The following is a 19,325-nucleotide window of genomic DNA, read 5'->3' as shown; positions in this document are numbered from 1 at the left end:
TGGGAATGATATAAATTGGGAGTTAGTGGCGTTTGTACCAGACAGGGCAGGTAAATTGCTTAGCACTGTGCCTGGCACATGACCGGCCCTCAGTCAGCGTTGGCTGGGATTGTTCTCATTGTTGGCCAAGGTCCTGGGTCTGTTTACTATAAAGCAGCAAATGATGCCAGCCTTAAGAGGTGATCATCAAAGAGATTGGAACACAGTGTGGATCATTCTGAACTGATAGGAAAAAATCTCCAAGATACGTTGTTAAGTGAAAAAATCAAGGTGTAGAATGACATATCTATGACATGCTACCATTGCTACCATTTATTTAGATGCTAACATACACATAAAATATCTGTGGAAGGATTTTAAAATTGGTTAATGCCTCTGGAAAGTGGGATAGGGTGTCGGGATGGGAGGGAGACACTATACTCTGCTTCTGCAATTTTTTACACATGTGTCTGTACGACCTTAAAAATTTTTTAAAGACAAAAACCCCAAACCAACCAGAATCACCAACAAAGTTCTCTTACCTGCTTGATTTTTACAGATATTTGTATATATTCCATCTTCCACGGGTGTATTTCCATAGACTCTGGGTGCATTATCTTTCATAGCTTTTCCTATATAAATTGGTGCAGAATCATTAAATTAAACTACTTTAGCCACAGGAGGGGAATTCCCCAGAGTTCTGAAATAATTACCTGCTCCAATGGCCTAAACTGTTGTCTATTAAAGGAAAACCATAGACTCAGCAAGGAGTCCATAGCATCTGCTTCTCTAAGGCAGGAACCCTTCTGATTTATTTTCTTGGGTCTGCAAATAACATCCTTTGCCTATCAGATTATGCTTGAGATGGCCAGAGACACCTTTTCTTTCCTTCGCTGAAAAGAATAGGCTGTAAAAAGCTTTGTAATATCTGTGATAGTAAATTACCCAGCTGACTTCCATTTAGTCCTGGCCAGTACTCAAGAATATTAATTCCACTTTTGTAAGACCCTGCGCTTTTTGTAGGAAGAGGAGACATGTTTTTTAAAAGTATGAGATGCAATAAATTTAAGAGGATTGAAATCATATCAAGCATCCTTTCTGATCACAACAGTATGAGACTAGAAATCACCTACAATAAAAACACTGCAAAAAACACAAACACATGGAGGATAAACAATATGCTACTAACCAACCAATGAGTCACTGAAGAAATTAAAGAGGAAATTAAAAAAATACCTGGAGACAAATGAAAATAGAAGCACAACCATCCAAAATCTAAGGGACCCAGCAAAAGCAGTTCTAAGAGAGAAGTTTATTGCAATACAATCCTAGCTCAGGAAACAAGAAAAATCATAAATAAACAACCTAACTTTACACCTAAAGGAAATAGAAAAAGAAGAAAAGTTAGTAGAAGGAAAGAAATAATAAAGATCAGAGTAGGAATAAGTGAAATAGAGACTAAAAGAAAACAATAGAAAAGATTGATGAAACTAAGAACTGGTTCTATGAAAAGCCAAACAAAATTGATACACCTTTAGCTAGGTTCATCAAGAAAATAGAGAGCTCAAATAAATAAAATCAGAAATGAAAGAAGTTAAAACTGACACCACAGAAATACAAAGGGCTGTAAGAGATTACTACAAACAATTATACACCAATAAAATAGAAAACCTAGAAGAAATGGATAAATTCCTAAAATGTACAATCTCCTAAGACTCAATCAGGAAGAAATAGAAAATATGAAGAGACCAATTACCATTCAATATGAAATTGAATCAGTAATCAAAAAACTCCCAACAAACAAAAGTCCCAGACCAGATGGCTTCACAGGTGAATTCTACAAAATGTTGAAGAGGAAGGAACACTTTCAAACTCATTCTATGAGGCCAGTGTCACCCTGATATCAAAACCAGACAAAGACACCAGAGAAAAAGAAAATTACAGGCCAGGGCTTCCTTGGTGGCGCAGTGGTGGAGAGTCTGCCTGCCGATGCAGGGGACGCGGGTTCGTGCCCCGGTCCGGGAAGATCCCACATGCTGCAGAGCGGCTAGGCCCGTGAGCCATGGCCGCTGAGCCTGCGCGTCTGGAGGCTGTGCTCCACAACGGGAGAGGCCACAACAGTGAGAGGCCCATGTACCACACACACACAAAAAAATTACAGGCTAATATAACTGACGAACATAGATGCAAAAAGCTTCAACAAAATATTAGCAAACCAAATTCAACAATATATTGAAAGGATCATACACCATGATCAAGTGAGATTTATCCCAGAGATAGAAGGATGTTTCCATATCCACAAATCAACGTGATACACCACATTAACAAATTGCATAACAATTATATGATCATCTCAATAGATGCAGAAAAAGATTTGGACAAAATTCAACATCAATTTACGGTAAAAACTGTCAACGTGGGTATAGAGGGAACATACCTCAACATAATAAAGACCATATATAACAAGCCCATGGCTAACATTATACTCAGTAATGAAAAGCTGAAAGCATTTCCTCTAAGATCAGGAACAAGACAAGGATGCTCACTCTTGCCACTTTTATTGAAAATAGTATTGGTAGTCCTAGCCATAGCAATCAGACAAGAAGAAGAAAAAAAGGAATCCAAATTGGAAAGAAAAAAGTAAAACTGTCACTGTTTGCAGATGACATACTATATATAGAAAATCCTAAAGATGCCACCAAAGAATTAGAACTATTAGAACAAATAAATGAATTCAGTAAAGTTGCAGGATACAAAATTAATATACAGAAATCAGTTGCATTTCTATACACCAAAAATGAACTATCTGAAAGAGAAATTAAGAAAACAATCCTATTTGTAATTGCACCAAAAAGAATAAAATACCTAGGAATAAATCTAACCAAGGAGGTAAAAGACCTGTACTTGGAAAACTATAAGACACTGATGAAAGAAATTGAACACAACACAAACAAATGGAAAGATATACCATGCTCACAGATTGGAAGAATTAATATTGTAAATGACTGTACTCCCCAAGGCAATCTACAGGTTCAGTGCAATCCTTGTCAAATTAGCAATGGGATTTTTCACAGAATTAGGACAAATAATTCTAACATTTGCATGGAAACACAGAAGACCTCAAATAGCCAAAACAACCCTGAGAAAGAACAAAGCTGGAGGTATCATGCTCTCTAATTTCAAACTGTACTACAGAGGTACAATAATCAAAGCAGTATGGGACTGGCACAGAAAACAGACACATAGATCAATGAAACAGACTAGAGTGCCCAGAAATGAACCCATGCTCATATGGTCAATTAATTTACAACAAAGGAGGTAAGAATATACAATTGGGAACAACAACACAGTAAATGGCATCGGGAAAACTGGACAGCCACATGCAAAAGAATCAACTGGCCTACTTTCTCACACCATCTACAAAAATAAACTCAAAATGGATTAAAGACCTAAATGTAAGATCTGAAACCATAAAACACCCAGAAGAAAACATAGGTAGTATGCTCTTTGACATTGCTCTTAGCAATATTTTTTTTGGCTCTGTCTCCTCAGGCAAGGGAAGCAAAAGCAAAAATAAACAAATGGGACTACATCAAACTTCCACAGTGAAGGAGATTATCAACAAAACAGAAAAGCAGCCTACTGAATGGGAGAAGATATTTGCAAATGATATGTCTGATAAGGGGTTAATATCCAAAATGTACAAAGAATTCATGCAACTCAACATCAAAAAACCAAACCCAATTTAAAAACAGTCAGGGAGTTCCCTGGTGGTCCAGTGGGTAAGACTGTGCTCCCAATGCAGGGGGCCTGGGTTCGATCCCTGACGGGGAACTAGATCCTGCATGCATGGCGCAACTAAGAGTTCGCATGCCACAACTAAGAGCCCGCATGCTGCAACTAAAAGATCCCACATGCCGCAACTAAGACCTGGTGTGGCCAAAAACAAACAAGTAAATAAATATTTTTTTTAATTACCCCATTAAAAAAAGTAAAAAGTAAAAACAAGCAGAGGAACTGTATAGACATTTTCCAAAGAGGACATACAGATGGCCAACAGGCACATGAAAAGATGCTCAACATCACTAAATCATCAGGGAAATGCAAATGAAAACCACAATGAGATATCACCTCACACCGGTCAGAATAGCTACCATCAAAAAGATAACTAACAAGTGTTGGCAAGGATGCGGAGTAAAGGAAACCCTCATGCACTGTTGGTGGGAATGTAAATTGCTGCAGCCAATATGGAAAACAGTATGGAGGTTTCTCAAAAAATTAAAAATATGATCCAGCAATTCCACTTCTGGATATTTTTCTGAAGAAAACAAAACACTAATTTTAAAAGATACATGCACCCCTGTGTTCACTACAGCCTTATTTACAACAAACAGCCAAGCTATGGAAGCAATCTAAGTGTCTGTTGATAGATGAATGGATAAAGAAGATGTGGTATGTGGTACACACACAATGGAATATTACTCAGCCGTAATGAAGAATGAAATCTTGCCACTTGTGACAACATAATGCACCTAGAGGGTATTATGCTAAGTGAAATGAGTCAGACAGAGAAAGACAAATACTGTATGATTTCACTTATATGTGGAATCTGGAAAACAAAACAAATGAACAAACATAACAAAAAACAGACACATAGATACAGAGAACAAACAGGTGGTTGCCACAGAGGTGGGGGGTGAATGAAATAAGTGAGAGAGATTAAGAAGTATAAACTTCAAGTTACAAAATAAATGTCAGGGACTTCCCTGGTGGTGCAGTGGTTAAGACTCTGTGCTCCCAATTCAGGGGGCCCGGGTTTGATCCCTGGTCAGGGAACTAGATCCCACATGCATGCCGCAACTACAAGTTTGCATGCCACAACTAACGAGCCCACGTGCCACAACTAACGAGCCCACGTGCCACAACTAACGAGCCCAGGTACCAGAACTAAGGAGTCCGCCTGCTGCAACTAAGACCCAGTGCAACCAAAATAAATAACTAAATAAATATATACAAAATAAATGAGTCACAGGGATGAAATGTACAGCATGGGAAATATAGTCAATAATATTGTAATAGCTTTGTAACGAGACTTATCATGGTGGTCATTTTGTAATGTATAGAAATTCGAAGCACTCTGTTGTGCACCTGAAACTAACATAGTGTTGTAGGTTAATTATACTTCAATTTTAAAATGCTTTACATTACAAAAAAAAAATTTTTTTAATGTATGAGATGTATACATTTTGACATCTGTTTTCAAGTTTCCTGTCAACTGGGTCCTGGATTTCCGTGAATTAGGACTTTAGAGATGGAAGAAGGCCAAGAGCCTATCACTTAGTTCTCTCCCCAGGTCTGACAGTATCTCCCACGGCCCCATTTTACAGGTCAGAACGCTGAGGCTCAGGCAGGTGAAGGAGCCCACTCAATGCCCCGAAGCTCACTGGCAGGTGTCGGTCCTGAGACACAAACTGTCTTTTGTGTAAATCTCAATATTCCTCCGTAGTAGCGTGCCAAATGAAAAGGCCACTTTGAAATCTTAACTAGAGGTCATAAGGCGTGAATTATGAAACGTAGTAAATGAGGTTTAATGCAGCACTTAAGGTGGGGCAGAGAGAATGAGGCTCTTTTTGTCTTCATGTACTGAGCTTCCTCCGAGTGGCAGACCCAGTGAGGACACTGAAAACTACAAAGCAAAGCTCTGGCAGTCTGAACCCACTACGTCATTTGCAGGCTTTGTGCAAAATGAAAATGCAGGGCCTCTTGTTTAAAAATTATTGAGATTTGTACACCCAAGTTCAAAACAGCACTACTCACAATAGCCAAAAGGTGGAAGAAATCCAAGAGTTCATTGATGGGTGAACGGGTAAACAAAGTGTGTGTGTGTGTGTGTGTGTGTGTATGTACACATATGTGCATGTGTGTGTGTATATATATGTGTGTGTATATATATATGTGTGTGTGTGTGTATATATATATAATGGAATATTATTCAGCTTTTAAAATGAAGGAAAAAAATTTTTTGGGCCCCACCACATGGCTTGTGGGATCTTAGTTCCCTGACCACAGATCAAACCCGTGCTCCCTGAAGTGGAAGCGTGGAGTTTTAACCCCTGAACCTCCAGGGAAGTCCTGAAATGAAGGAAATTCTGACACGTATACAACAGCGATGAACCTTGAGGACATTGTGTTAAATGAAATAAGCCAGTTACAAAAGGACAAATACTGTATGATTCCACCTATATGCGATTTCTAAAGTAGTCAAATTCATAGACAGAAAGTAGAATGGTGTTTGCCAGGGGCTGGGAGGAGAGAGAAATAACCCATACTGTTGAATGGGTACAGAGCTTCAGTTTTTGCAAGATGAAAAAGTGGATGGCTGGTGTTGGTTGCACAGGAATGTGAATGTACTTAATGCCACTGAATATATACTTAACAATGGCCAACAGGGTAAATTTTATTGTTATGCATATTTTACCACAATTAAAAAATAATATTAAAAATTTCTTTTATTGTATTACGAATTTCAAGACAGTGACAGCGGAGCATTAAACTGTCTCCTTAGCACGGGGCCCTGTGTGACTGCACAGGTCACACACCCACAAGCAGTCTAAATAGGGAAGTCTTTACCAGAGAAAAGAGAACTGTGCTATGTGTGAACCGTTCAGGAAGTCGTTCATTACCTTCTCCTTTTGCATCTTTTCCTTCTCTTCTCATTTTCTTCACATCCCATTTCTGATTCCCCTTTCCCTTCCTCCTTGCCCTCACCCTGCTGTCTGTATCCAAAACCCAGGGAAAACAATGGCAAAGCTCCTAAGGAACTTACTTGCTTTGTACTTTGGTAGCGTCCAAAATGCCAGAATTAGGATTATTACTATTAGCACCAGAAGCAGAAACCCCAGAAGCAGTAGCTGCAGGCAGAAAGGACAGCTCTCTCCTCCTGGAAGAAGACAGCATTCACTGGTCACTGCACAGCCTTCTTTTCCAATGATATTGAATTGTGAAATGTTCTGGAAAGGGTGATCACGACTGTCTCCCAGGTTAACCAATGTACCCTGAACCCTGAATCCCTGCCCTGCAACTTGAGAGTTAACTTGTTAGTGAGGTTCTTAAGGTTCATACCAAGTCCATCTTCCACAAGGGGTCATACACAAGGAAGAAAAAGCAGCGCAGCATTTAACAGACAGATGTTGGCTACGTTGTTAGGGTTATAAGCCTGAGAACAGCCTTGCCATTTATTGGGCAAAGGCTTTAGTCATGTCGGCATGATTTATGTCACCCAAATACCTGCCACTTATTGAGTGTTAATTATATGCAGTCATTGTGTTAAGCACTTTACATGCATTACCTTATTTTTCTCATTGGTATTACTCCCATTTTACAATCAAGTAGAGTAAGACTCAGAGAGGTTAAGTGACTTTCCTAAAGTCACACAGCTAGTGAATTGAAGGCTGTGATTTGTAGGCGAAAGCCTGACTCTGGAGCCTGACTCCAACAGGTTGCCTCACTTGTTAGAACTTACTGAACACCCAGGTGTGGGCTCTGATCTTCTGAGGATGAGGCCACATGAGGTGTTCAATGCCCAATTGTGCCTGCTACCTTTGCTAACCTAATTTTTGTTCTATCCTCCTACCTCGACCAATGTCCCTTCATAAGGCCAGATTTAAATCTAAAATTCTCAGACTCCTCAGAGTTCTGCACTGGAACATGACAGTATGGGGAGAGCCAGCCCCAGCCCTAGCCTGGCCCCCTTTCCACCCAGGCTCTGACATGCACCCTAAGGAGCCTGACATGCTTGTGGACACCCCCAGCCTGCATGGCCAAATGCCATCCCCCCACTCCCCACAAACAACTCCCTTGTTGTGGGCCCTGGAATGTTCACATCCTTACCATGGTCCACCCTTGGGAGGATAAGCTGGGAAGGAGACTTGTGCAGGCCCTGGAAGGTGGGTTCTGATCTGATTGGATAGGGAATTCAGGTCTAGGAACCTAGAGTAAGGTATAGAAAAGTGGGGGTATAGGGTCCAGGCAGACAAATCCCCATGGCTTATAGGAAGCTTATGGGAAGACACATGGCTAAGAAGCACCAGAGCAGTGCCTTCCAAAACACAAGGTTGGGACAGGAGCCATTCTTGCCTCAAGGAAAGGGTGGCACTGGAAGTCTAGACTCACCAAGCATTAAACAGCCAAGCAGGTGAGTACAGGTGTTGGAAGTGAATTTAAAAAATGATTTTAAAAAAGCAAAAGAAAATCAAGAGACCCAGCAGCTTCAAGAAAGATGCAAATTCTAATGTGACTGCTTAGAACCTGAGCAGTGAAAAGTCAAGACAGGAAGCAGGGTCGAGTCAGGAAGTCTTACTATTGATACAAGGTCCCTTCCTGCACCACTTTCCAGACTTTTCTTTGGTTCCTTTATGGCAGAAAGCAACCCCATCAGAACGTGTGGACCCTACAGAAGGAAAAGCATTTGGAAGCAGGTGGGCAAAGTGGGAAATGGGCGGGCAGAGGAGTAGCTGGTTTCTGGAAGTAAATCCAGATCCTGTTGAAAGAGTTCAGGTCACCTTTACCTGTTGAGGGTATGGTGATGAGTTGACTGTATTTTGCATGGTCAGGCAATCTGTTTTTAGCTTCACACCTATACTCTTTCCCTTCTCCAGTGTTATTCTTGGTTAAGTTAAATTCAGCAGGCTCCCTTACATTCTTGGAGATAACTGGTGATATGGCCATGTTTTTTTCAAAGAAAGTATAATTGATGGGCAGAGAGCCGTTGAATGAGATGCAGCGTAGCATTACGTATCTGTCTGTTTTTGTTTGAACAACACTGATGTTCAGCACCGGTGCAGTCACTGGATCTAGAAAAATAAAGTGCATGTTAAACAGATAAGCAGATTGGGTTCACTCACTCAGTCCACAAACATGGATGGGAGCCCTACTCTATTCCCAGCTGTTAACCCAAAGATGGATGACACCCCTCTTGAGAAGTCAAGTTGCTCACAAGAAGCTCCATCAGGAAGGATCAGTGGGTATGTGGTTAACCCCATGCCTCGTGGCATGAACCAGGTTCCGAGAAAGCCAGAGGGTGGAGGACGTCTCTGCTTTGAGGAATCAGAGTGCAAACTTGCCTTTCATCAGAATTCACAATTTGTTTGTGGCTGATAGTATAATTTTGTCAAAGATCCAGCTCCAAGTATGTAGTTGAGAGGTGCTTTTACTCCCAATCATTGTAAGATTGCAGTGGGTTTATTTTAAATCAAAGAAATCTAAAAATAGCATCTTTTCTAACTGTATTGTCATTTATAGAATCCGGCTGTACAATTGTCTTTCACTTCCTCCCGAAAGAAGGAAGTAATCCTGATAAATAGAGTCAAGGGAAATTCTTAACCAGAAATGAGTGGGTCTGGTAAGCTCTGTAAGATCATACCCTATATAATAAATTATATAGCTGGATAGTGGGAGAATCCAGCTATATAATTTATTATATAATTCATTAATAAAACAGTATTATAGGGAAAGGAAAGATAATTGTTGAGTATCCATCATGTGTCGGGGTCACTACCCACATTATCTTGTTTCACTTCACAACAGTACTACAAGGTGGACAGCATCATGCCCATTGCACAGTTGAGCCAACTGTGATTCAGAGGCCACAGAGCTAGTAAATGGCAGAGCCAGGGCCAACTCCCAAGCATATGCGTTCGTTTTTAATAACACTGTGCCAATTTAACAATCTGGCGCAGAAACAATGAAATATGTTTCATTGTTTAAGTCAAATCAAAGAAAATAATTTAGAGTCTTGTTGCTCCATCCCTCCCCTGAGCAGGAATCCCTGTGGCAGCATCCTTGACAGAATGGCACCCAGTGACGGTGGCCTCAAAGAGCAACTTTGTTTGGGAATAGCATCAATAGGATGTTTTTCCTATGGAACTGAAATCTACCTCCTGTAATTTTCAGAAAGGAGGAATTGAAACATTCATGAAGAAGCAGAGAGCATGGATTTCTCTCTGAGATAAGATGATTCAAACTAGAAGTACACTTCCCTGAGAGTTTGTAAAAGGACTGGTAAAGTGTATCACAGCATCACAGTGATCAAGGGAAGGGAGTGGTGACTCTTCAATAAATTAGTTATATGTTTTAAATTAAAGGAGTATTTTAATGGGACTTCCCTGGTGGCGCATTGGTTAAGAATCTGCCTGCCAATGCAGGGGACAAGGGTTCAAGCCCTGGTCCAGGAAGATCCCACATTACGTGGAGCAACTAAGCCCGTGCGGCACAACTACTGAGCCTGTGCTCTAGAGCCTGCAAGCCACAACTACTGAAGCCCGCACGCCACAATTACTGAAGCCTGTGCACTCTAGGGCCAGCGTGCTGCAACTACTGAAGCCCACATGCCTAGAGCCCGTGCTCTGCAACAAGAGAAGCCACAGCAATGAGAAGCCTGCACGCTGCAGCAAAGGCCCAGTGCAGCCGAAAATCAATCAATCAGTCAATCAATCAAGGGGTCCTTTAAGGCTCATTCAGTTGCCACCTTCCCCAGAAAACTTTTCCTTAGTCCTCCAGGCGGAACTTCTCCCTCTTCCTCTGCTTCCTGTAGCACTTGGTCCCATCCTCTTAATACTTTTCTACTTCTTATTACATGATCCACTTGGATGTCTCCTGGTCACCTCAAACATAACCTGTTTGAAACTGAACTCTAGTTAATCTGCTAGTTAGTGAGTCAATTGGTAGGTAGATAAACATATGTTAAAATCCTGTTCTTTTTTAAAATGTTTTTATTCATTCAATCATTCATTTATTTTCATTGTGCTAAGAACAGTTAACATGAGATCTACCTTCTTAACAAATGTTTAAGTGCACAGTACAGCACTGTTAACTATAGTCACAGTGTTATACAGCAGGATCTCTAGAACGTACTCGTCTTGCATAACCAAAACTTTATACCCATTGAACAACAACTTCCATTTTTGCCCATCTCAGTAAATGACACCACTCCTCATCAGCTGATCACACTTGACATCTGGAAGTCATTCTTGATTCCTTCCTCACCTTTACTACCTGTGATTCCAGATCTAATCAATCAGCAAGTCCTGTTGTTTCCTTCTCCAAAATATATTTTGAATCCATCCACTTCTCTCCATCTCCATCATTGTTTGTCTCCTGGATGACGGCAGAAGCCTCCCAACCGATCCCCAACCTCTACCCTTGCCCTGCCCCACCCAGGATGAATTAACATTGACGGTGATAAATTGGGCCTGATAAATAGGCCTGACTTGGCTCCCCCTCCCTTTCCAGTCTCACCTGGGGTCACACTCCCCTCATCAGACCTCCAGCCATACCAGTGTCCTATTAGGTCCTTCCCAACAACCAAGTTCTTTCTTAAGTTGGAGCTACCGGCACAGGTTATTGTCCCTTGACTAGAGCCTTTTTTCCCTGTCTCTTCACATAGCTAACCCCTTCTCATCCTTCAGGGCTCTTCTTAAATGCCATCCCTGTAGAAAGGCCTTCCCTAACTACCCTATCTAAGGAGGTCACTCCCCCATCCCCGACCTTTCTCCATCACTGTGCCAGTTTCTTTTTCTTTATAACAATCCACACAGTTTGTGATGATGAATTTATTTGGGTACTTGGGTTTTATGCTTCCCCAAATAGACTGTAAGCTCCACCAAGGCAGGAACTAATATATATCCAGGGCTCGGCACATCGGGGATAGCATTAAATATTTGATGAGTGAATCAGTGATTCATGAATTTGTGTTCACGGCTCACATCCCTTACTGGGTTGGGGATAAGATCGTGTCCTAGGCATCATCGAAACCCTGGCAGCATCCAACACAATTACTTGCATGGGGTCGGCATTCAGTAGGTATTTATTAATCTGACATAAATGAAGATGATGCAGGTTTTTATAATCTATTTAAAAAGTTCTACAGGATGGTATAATTACTGTAACGCATTGCAAGAAACTTGTGCATTTGCTCTGAAGGCAGGATGTGGGAAGATTGTATACATATCTGTGGGATGGAAGCTCAGGAAATGAAGACTTGGGGCTTTTTAAATCAATTGATTTAAGGCTTCAGCCTTGCACAGGAAGCTAGTGGTACACAGGTTCCCTGATGCCTATTCTGTTGCTCTTTCTGCAAAACCAGGCTGCCCAGTCCAGCAGGAGTCTGACCACCAGAGAATATTATCAGCCAGGGTACTGCCCTCACATCATCCACTACATCCCAGACCATGTTTGCATGGTCTTCTTCTTTTTACATTTCATTTACAATTATGGCTTCCATTGAGTTTGTGTTCAAATCTGTCCTAAGATGGTTGGCTCTAATCCAGAGCCCACGGTATCCCTTCAAGTCTTACGCAGAAATTTGCATCTGTCACATGTCTCAGGGAAAGTATCCGCTGCTATCATTAGATTGTTAAAATGGTTATAACCTAAAAAGCTGAGCGCCGTTGATCTAGAGCAGAGGCGTCCAGTGGAACTTCCTGTGGTGATGGAAATGTTCTGTGTCTGTGTTGTCTAATACAGCAGCCACCCCACATCCGTGGCTCTTGAGCACTTGAAATGTGACTAAATGAGACTGAGGAAATGAATTTTTTAATTTCAAGTAATTTGAATTAACTTGAATTTAAACAAATAAAACATGTGGCTAGTGGCTACCATACTGGAGAGCACAGACCCAGAGAATCACTCAAAGATTCAATCAGTAAGTCAGGGCTCCTCTGTTTGGAAGACTCCAGGTACATATATTACCTGGAAACACTCTCTCCTTCTCCCAGGAGTCCACTATCAAGGTCACCTTCATGGATGAGGCCATTAATGCTAGGTTGTGAAAGGCTTGGGGTGGGAAGTTGGGAGTTCCCTGGTGGCCTAGTGGTTAGGATCCCGGGCTTTCACTGCCGTGGCCCAGGTTCAGTCCCTGGTCGGGGAACTGAGATCCTGCAGTATATCCTGCGTGTCGTGGCCAAAAGAATGTAGTTGGGCAGGAAGAGTGCAGGCTGATGGCCATTGCAAAGGGAAGAAGGTGGGAAAAGCCTGGGACGCTGGAGACCCTTGCCACAGGGTCCAACGTCGATTCTAAGACTTCTTATTTGAATCTTAAAAGAAAAAGTCTTTTTTTACCTACACAATGAGAATCCTAGAGTAAAGCATCTAGAAAAGATCTCAACTTTTCAAATTGTTGATGTAAGACTTTTTGCCTTGGGCCATCAGCATATTATTATCTGAAACAGCCAAAAGTATTTGGAGAGAAAGTGAAATGGAATTATTAAGAAAAAAGCTCTCAGTGACATACTTGCCAGGCTTTTGAGGGAGTGTTAACAAGCAGAACAGAGAGCCCATCCTAGAACAGGAAAGAATCCCTCCAAATCACAGGGCCGCCGAGTAACAAGCACTCTACTTACCGACAAATGTGAAGTTGAACTCACGACTGTATTTTGAACAGTCAGAAACTTGGGCTTTGCATTTGTAGGGGCCCAAGTCACGGGCTTCTGAGATTGTTAGGTTAAAAGTCATGGGTCCATTCTGGGTGCTCAGGCATTTCTCACCCCGAAACAAGAAATAGGTGATCCGCAGTGATTTGTTCTGGTTGAAACAAGATAGAGATACATTCTGACCCCTCATGACTGCATCCATTTGTGAGTTCAAATTTGGAGAAGGGAATTCTGGAAAGCAAAATAACGCAAGAGAAAGTCCTTGTTACCATCCATCAGTAATAACTCAGTGGTTGTCTACCCACATTTCGTGGGTCAAGGTGGTGGAGACCCTCTGTTCCTGGTGAACTTCCCAAAGGTAGGGGACATTTCTTCCCTGTACAGCCAGGCTGGACAGTGTGTGAGGAAACCTCAGTGCCTACAGAGGCCTCTCCCAGTGAGAGACGGGTAGCCTTACCAAGCTGTTTTGTGCTGGTTAGGAACTGACTGGTCACCAGTACCGGACAAGGCCACTCTGTGACCATATTAGAGCAAGACAAAGACAAGATGACTCCATAATCATGTCTGAACACAGATGAAGACCCGAACATGGTCCAAAACACAAAAATGGCCAAAATGATTGACTGCTGCTTCTTTATCAGTCAGAGCTTTTGCCTTGCACTGCTCTTATCTTTTAGATAAGAATTATTAAGATTCCCAACCATATCATTATTTCCACTTCCTAAAAGAATCCAATTCAGAGTAAAGCCTGCTGCCTTGAATCTTCCTCCAGGTTACCTAATGCAAATCTTACTGTAAGATGCCCTCTTGCTTACTCCATGGTATGCATTTTCTCTTAAAACTCAACTTGGTTCAACTACACATGTGTCCCTGGTGATCTTTGGCTGGAGGACGTTAATAGTTTGTACCTCTAAAAGATAAGGACTCTGGTAAAAATAACAATACCATTATCACACCTAAAAATTAACAATATTTTAAAAATATCATCAGATATCTAGTTAGTGTTCTAATTCCCCCAATTGTCTGATTTTTCTTTTAGAATCCATAATGGTCTATTGTAGTTAGTTGCTATGTTTCTTATGACTTTTTTCATCTGTAGACCTTTCTGTCTCTTTTCTTTCCCCCTGCACTTTGTTTTTTTTAAATAAATTTATTTATTTTATTTTTGGCTGCATTGGGTCTTTGTTGCTGCGTGCGGGCTTTCTCTAGTTGCCGCGAGCAGGGCTACTCTTCGTTGTGGTACACGGGCTTCTCATTGTGGTGGCTTCTCGTTGTGGAGCATGGGCTCTAGGCACACGGGCTTTAGTAGTTGTGCGTGGGCTCAGTAGTGGCTTGCGGGCTCTAGAGCACAGGTTCAGTAGTTGTGGTGCACGGGCCTAGCTGCTCCGTGGCATGTGGGATCTTCCCGGACCAGGGCTCGAACCCGTGTCCCCTGCATTGGCAGGCAGATTCTTAACCACTGCACCACCAGGGAAGCCCTTTATTTGTTGAAGATAGCAAGTTGTTTGCTCTGAAGTGTTTTCCATGGTCTGGATTTCATTAATTACATCCCCATGCTGTCCTTTCCATATTCTTCTGTCTCCTGTCAGAGGCTTGATGAAATTCAGATTAGCTTTTATTTAGCAAGAATGCAGCATAGGGGGTAGGGTGTACTTCTATTAGGAGACACAGAATGTCTGGCTATCTTTTTGTTAGCAGACTTTGATGATAATTACCCAGAAAGCATTATTTCGTTAGAGGTTGCAAAATGGTGATATACCAATTCTATTTTTCCTTCTTCATTTGTCATCCGTAATTATCTGAAGAGAAACACCCTTGTCAACTCTTTGGTTACACTGAGGTACAGTTTGCATAGCAAAGGGAGGATAGGGGACCCTGGTGGTCCAGTGGTTAAGACTCTGTGCTTCCAATGCAGGGGGTGCAGGTTCGATCCCTGGTCAGGGAACTAAGATCCCACATCCCGCAGCCAAAAAGAAGAAAAAAGAAAAGGGAGGATAAATACTTGGTTCTCTTCTGTTACTGGCCAATTTTGAAAATAATGAGTTGGTTTCCTAGCATTTTGTAACAGTGAGATATTTCCCTTTATTGTTATTTTTTGTTTAAGAATCATTATGAACTCATAGATTTAAATGTATTTGATGTGTCTCAACCCACAACCCATTATGATTATTTTCTTCTTATTGTCTCTTTTTTTTTTTTGGCTATAGGGAGCATCTGCAAACTGCCTTCTGCCTTCACAGCTGTGAACTGCTCCATGCCTCATTGAACCAATTTCTCAGCCCTGAGAATAGGTCAGTTTTGTTAAGCACCTGTGTCTCATTTTAGGAGGCGGTGTTGGGGGTGGGGTCCCGCCAAAGTGAGGCCTTTGTAAGGGCAAAGCCATCAGCGTTTAATGGGGGGTACTTCTGTAGAAACAAAGGAAAAGCCAACTGTACAGCCTGGTCTGAGTCCAGAGGGTGGTCAGCTGGGGGGAATTCCAGGAGGGTGGTCTCCGTGCCTCCCTGTATGGGGGAGGGGCAAGGGCAGGTGGTGGCAGTTCTGCTGCTTTTCCTGGACCGCAGTTGGAATGTGGCCGTGGCATTGGGTGAACTCTGAGCAGCCCCCACCCCGGCATTACCGAGGTTGTCCACATGTAATCTGTGTGATTTCTCTTAAGTTTATACTAAGTTGTCAAGCTTCAGCTTGTAGGGAAGTTTTCATTTTTCGTGATTACAAGTCAGAAGGGTAGGAGAGAAATTGGAAATGTTAACTGCTGACAACGAGACGTGGCCGTTCGACACCCCACAGGGTGTGCTGTACTTTTACTGAAGCAGAGCTCTCTCCCTACAATCACCCCCATTTTTTTTTTTGTTTTTTTTTTTTTGCCGTACGTGGGCCTCTTACTGTTGTGGCCTCTCCCGTTGCGGAGCACAGGCTCCAGACTCGCAGGCTCAGCGGCCGTGGCTCACGGGCCCAGTCGCTCCGTGGCATGTGGGATCTTCCCGGACCGGGGTACAAACCCGTGTCCCCTGCATCGGCAGGCGGACTCTCAACCACTGCGCCACCAGGGAAGCCCCCCACCCCCATTCTTAATAGAGATAATTGAAGATTAATTAGTTTGCAAAATCAGTCTGGTCTCATTAAACTTGGCCTGATTATTGATATCAGTGCAGCAAGAGTAGATTGAACATGTAGGTCTTTTAAGTCTGCTTTGCTGGAACTTTTATAAGGAATTCCAGATTAGACTTTTAATAGCCTCTTGAGGCTAAGAAGCCAAGTCAGCAACTTGTCACAAGACTGTACCTTCAGTACCCATGAATTTGGGTGAATTCCTCTCTTCTCGATGTCCCCAAGACATCCTGAGACCCCTGGACCTGCTAAGAAGTGACCTTTACTCACTTGTGAGTTAAAAAAAAAAAAAAAAAGAGGAATATAGGGAAATGTTTTTTATATCACCTGCTTGGTCTTCCAAGTAAGACACACAAAATAGCCATAAAGAAAAGACTGAGAAAAAATAACAATCCTAAAACTTTAAACTCCTCTGTGGCAAAATTAAGAGGTGTAAAAGGCTAGAAGAAAATACTTAAAACATAAACGAAAGCATAGTATTCTTTTTATATACATAAACCAACAGCAAATTAATAAGAAAAAGATAATCAAATAAATGGGCAAATAATCTGAATATGTAATTCCCAAAAGAAGAAATAGTGCTGGGGCTGAGGGATGGCTTGGGTGGAGGAGCGGTTTAGACCCCTCAAAAATGCCAAAACCTCCCTCCTTCTCTTTGATCTGGACAATTAATATTTTCTCAGCCTTATGTAAGCTCAGCTTCAAGATGAGACCTTGCCTCTCTTTCCAACCAGATAGCCATCCCTAAATGTCCTTTATATGGGTGTACTAGAGCTTTCACAGTCAACAGACATGAAAAAGAAGCTCAACTTTATGAGTGATGAGGCAACCACGAATTAAAACAACATGGAGGGCTTCCCTGGTAGCGCAGTGGTTAAGAATCTGACTGCCAGTGCAAAGGACACGGGTTCGAGCCCTGGCCCGGGAATATCCCACATGCTGTGGAGCAACTAAGCCCGTGCACCACAACTACTGAGCCTGCGCTCTAGAGCCTGCAAGCCGCAACTACTGAGCCCATGTGCCACAACTACTGAAGCCCACACCCCTAGAGCCCGTGCTCCACAAGAGAAGCCATGACAATGAGAAGCCTACACACCTCAAGGAAGAGTAGCCCCCGCTCACTGCAACTAGAGAAAGCTCGCACACAGCAACGAAGACCCAACACAGCCAAAAATAAATTAATTAATTTTTAAAAAAACAACATGGAGATATTATTTTGTACTCGTCAGAGTGACACATTAAAAAACTGACTGTATCCACTGTTTGAGAGGGTGGGAAACTCACACTTACCCATGTGCGTGGTCAGTGTTGGTGACCATGCACCAGTTCAGCGTGTGGGGAGGGCAACTTAGCAGTATCTGTAACAATTCAAATGGACATGCCCTTGGACCCAGCCATTTCACTTCTAGGATTTTATCCTACATGAGCTCTCACACACTCATGTGTCCACAAAGCATGCTGTGTACAGTGATGTTTACTGCAGTATTGCTTCTATTACAAAGAAAAAAAATGGAACAACCAGTAAGGGGGTGATGGTTCAATGAATTAGGCCGTGGGACTTCCCTGATGGCGCAGTGGCTAAGACTCCGCACTCCCAGTGCAGGGCGTCTGGGTTCGATCCCTGCTCAGGGAACTAGAATCACATGCATGCCGCAACTAACAGTTCGCGTGCCACAACTGAGGAGCCTGCAAGCTGCAACTAAGACCTGGCACAACCTAATTAATTAATTACTTTAAAAGATATTAAAAATTATTTTTTAAAAATGAATTATGGCTGAGTCCTATTATGAATTGCCATGCAGCTGTTGAAAAGAAAGGAACTAAATCTAAATGTTCCTCTTAGAAAGATGTCTGGGATATATTGTTAACTTTAAAAAGGACAGGTTACAGAAGAGTTTGTTTACTATGATATTGAAACAAAAAGGACTGTTAATAGTGGTTGCTTCTGGAATTGGAGAGGGGAAAGGGATTGAGAGGATATAACAGAACTTTCACATTTTATAGTGTAGTAACAACAACGACCTGAGCTAGCATTTGTTGATGGTTCCTCATACACTCGGCTCTGTGCTGAGGCACATGGCTTGTCTCAGTCCCCACAACAACCCTCCCAGGGAAGTACTTTTATTTTCCCCACTTCACAGAGGATAGAAATTAAGCTTTAAGTGGTTTCCTTGTGCGCGCGGGCTGCCAGCTGGAAAACGGTAGAACCAGGGTTAGGACCACAACAGCCTAGCTCTATGGTGATAAACTGCCTCCCAGGATATATTTTTAGTGTTGCTTGACTTATTTTACAACAATTATGTGTTGATTTTTCTAACTAAAAAACAACAACAGAGAAAGAAGGAACCATTACCTTGTAAAAAAAAAATCTCAATATTTTGTCTCTGAGTCTCGGGAAAGATTCTCCAACTACCTTGCTAAAATCACTTCATTTTAAACAGTAGGTCATAGAAACGACTCTCCCTTTGGTTGTTCATCAGAAAGCACCGAAAAACCTGTTCATGAACGCGCATGATTTAAAGCTGACAGTCTCACCATTTCGGTGAAAACAGCTTTAGTACAAGAGAGAAATAAATGAACTTACCATTTGTTTTTCTCATTCTTTCACAATCCAGTGCAGCCTTCTGAACTGAAAGAGCGAAAAGCAACATGAGAAAACTCTTTTTCCACATGTTGTTTTGGTTTGGAGATTCAAGCTTCAAAATGGTAAGTGAGCCTTATACTTGACAGCAGGAAAAATGCCCCCAAAGAACAGTCTGTTCAAATGGCCCCCACGTTCTCCTAAATGAAATCGGAGAGGAGGGCAAAGGA

The 19,325-nt window shown here is 42.0% G+C and overlaps 1 protein-coding gene across 1 annotated transcript in view; it reads right to left on the bottom strand.

Moving 5' to 3' along the window:
- MILR1 (mast cell immunoglobulin like receptor 1) overlaps window positions 1-19,325 on the bottom strand; it is a 25,704-nt gene extending 6,379 nt beyond the window's left edge. The window contains exons 1-5 of the mRNA XM_060133723.1: window positions 19,099-19,325; window positions 13,377-13,637; window positions 8,547-8,831; window positions 6,806-6,919; window positions 522-611 (exon numbers count right to left, since the gene is read on the bottom strand). Coding sequence (XP_059989706.1) covers window positions 522-611; window positions 6,806-6,919; window positions 8,547-8,831; window positions 13,377-13,637; window positions 19,099-19,186 — 838 coding nt within the window. The 5' untranslated portion in view covers window positions 19,187-19,325. The remainder of the gene's footprint in view (window positions 1-521; window positions 612-6,805; window positions 6,920-8,546; window positions 8,832-13,376; window positions 13,638-19,098) is intronic.

The sequence above is a fragment of the Lagenorhynchus albirostris genome, chromosome 20 (assembly GCF_949774975.1).
Source record: "Lagenorhynchus albirostris chromosome 20, mLagAlb1.1, whole genome shotgun sequence".
NCBI classification, from domain to species: Eukaryota; Metazoa; Chordata; class Mammalia; order Artiodactyla; family Delphinidae; genus Lagenorhynchus; species Lagenorhynchus albirostris.
The sequence above is the reverse complement of the archived record's forward strand: the minus strand, read 5'-3'. Positions and strand labels throughout refer to the sequence as shown.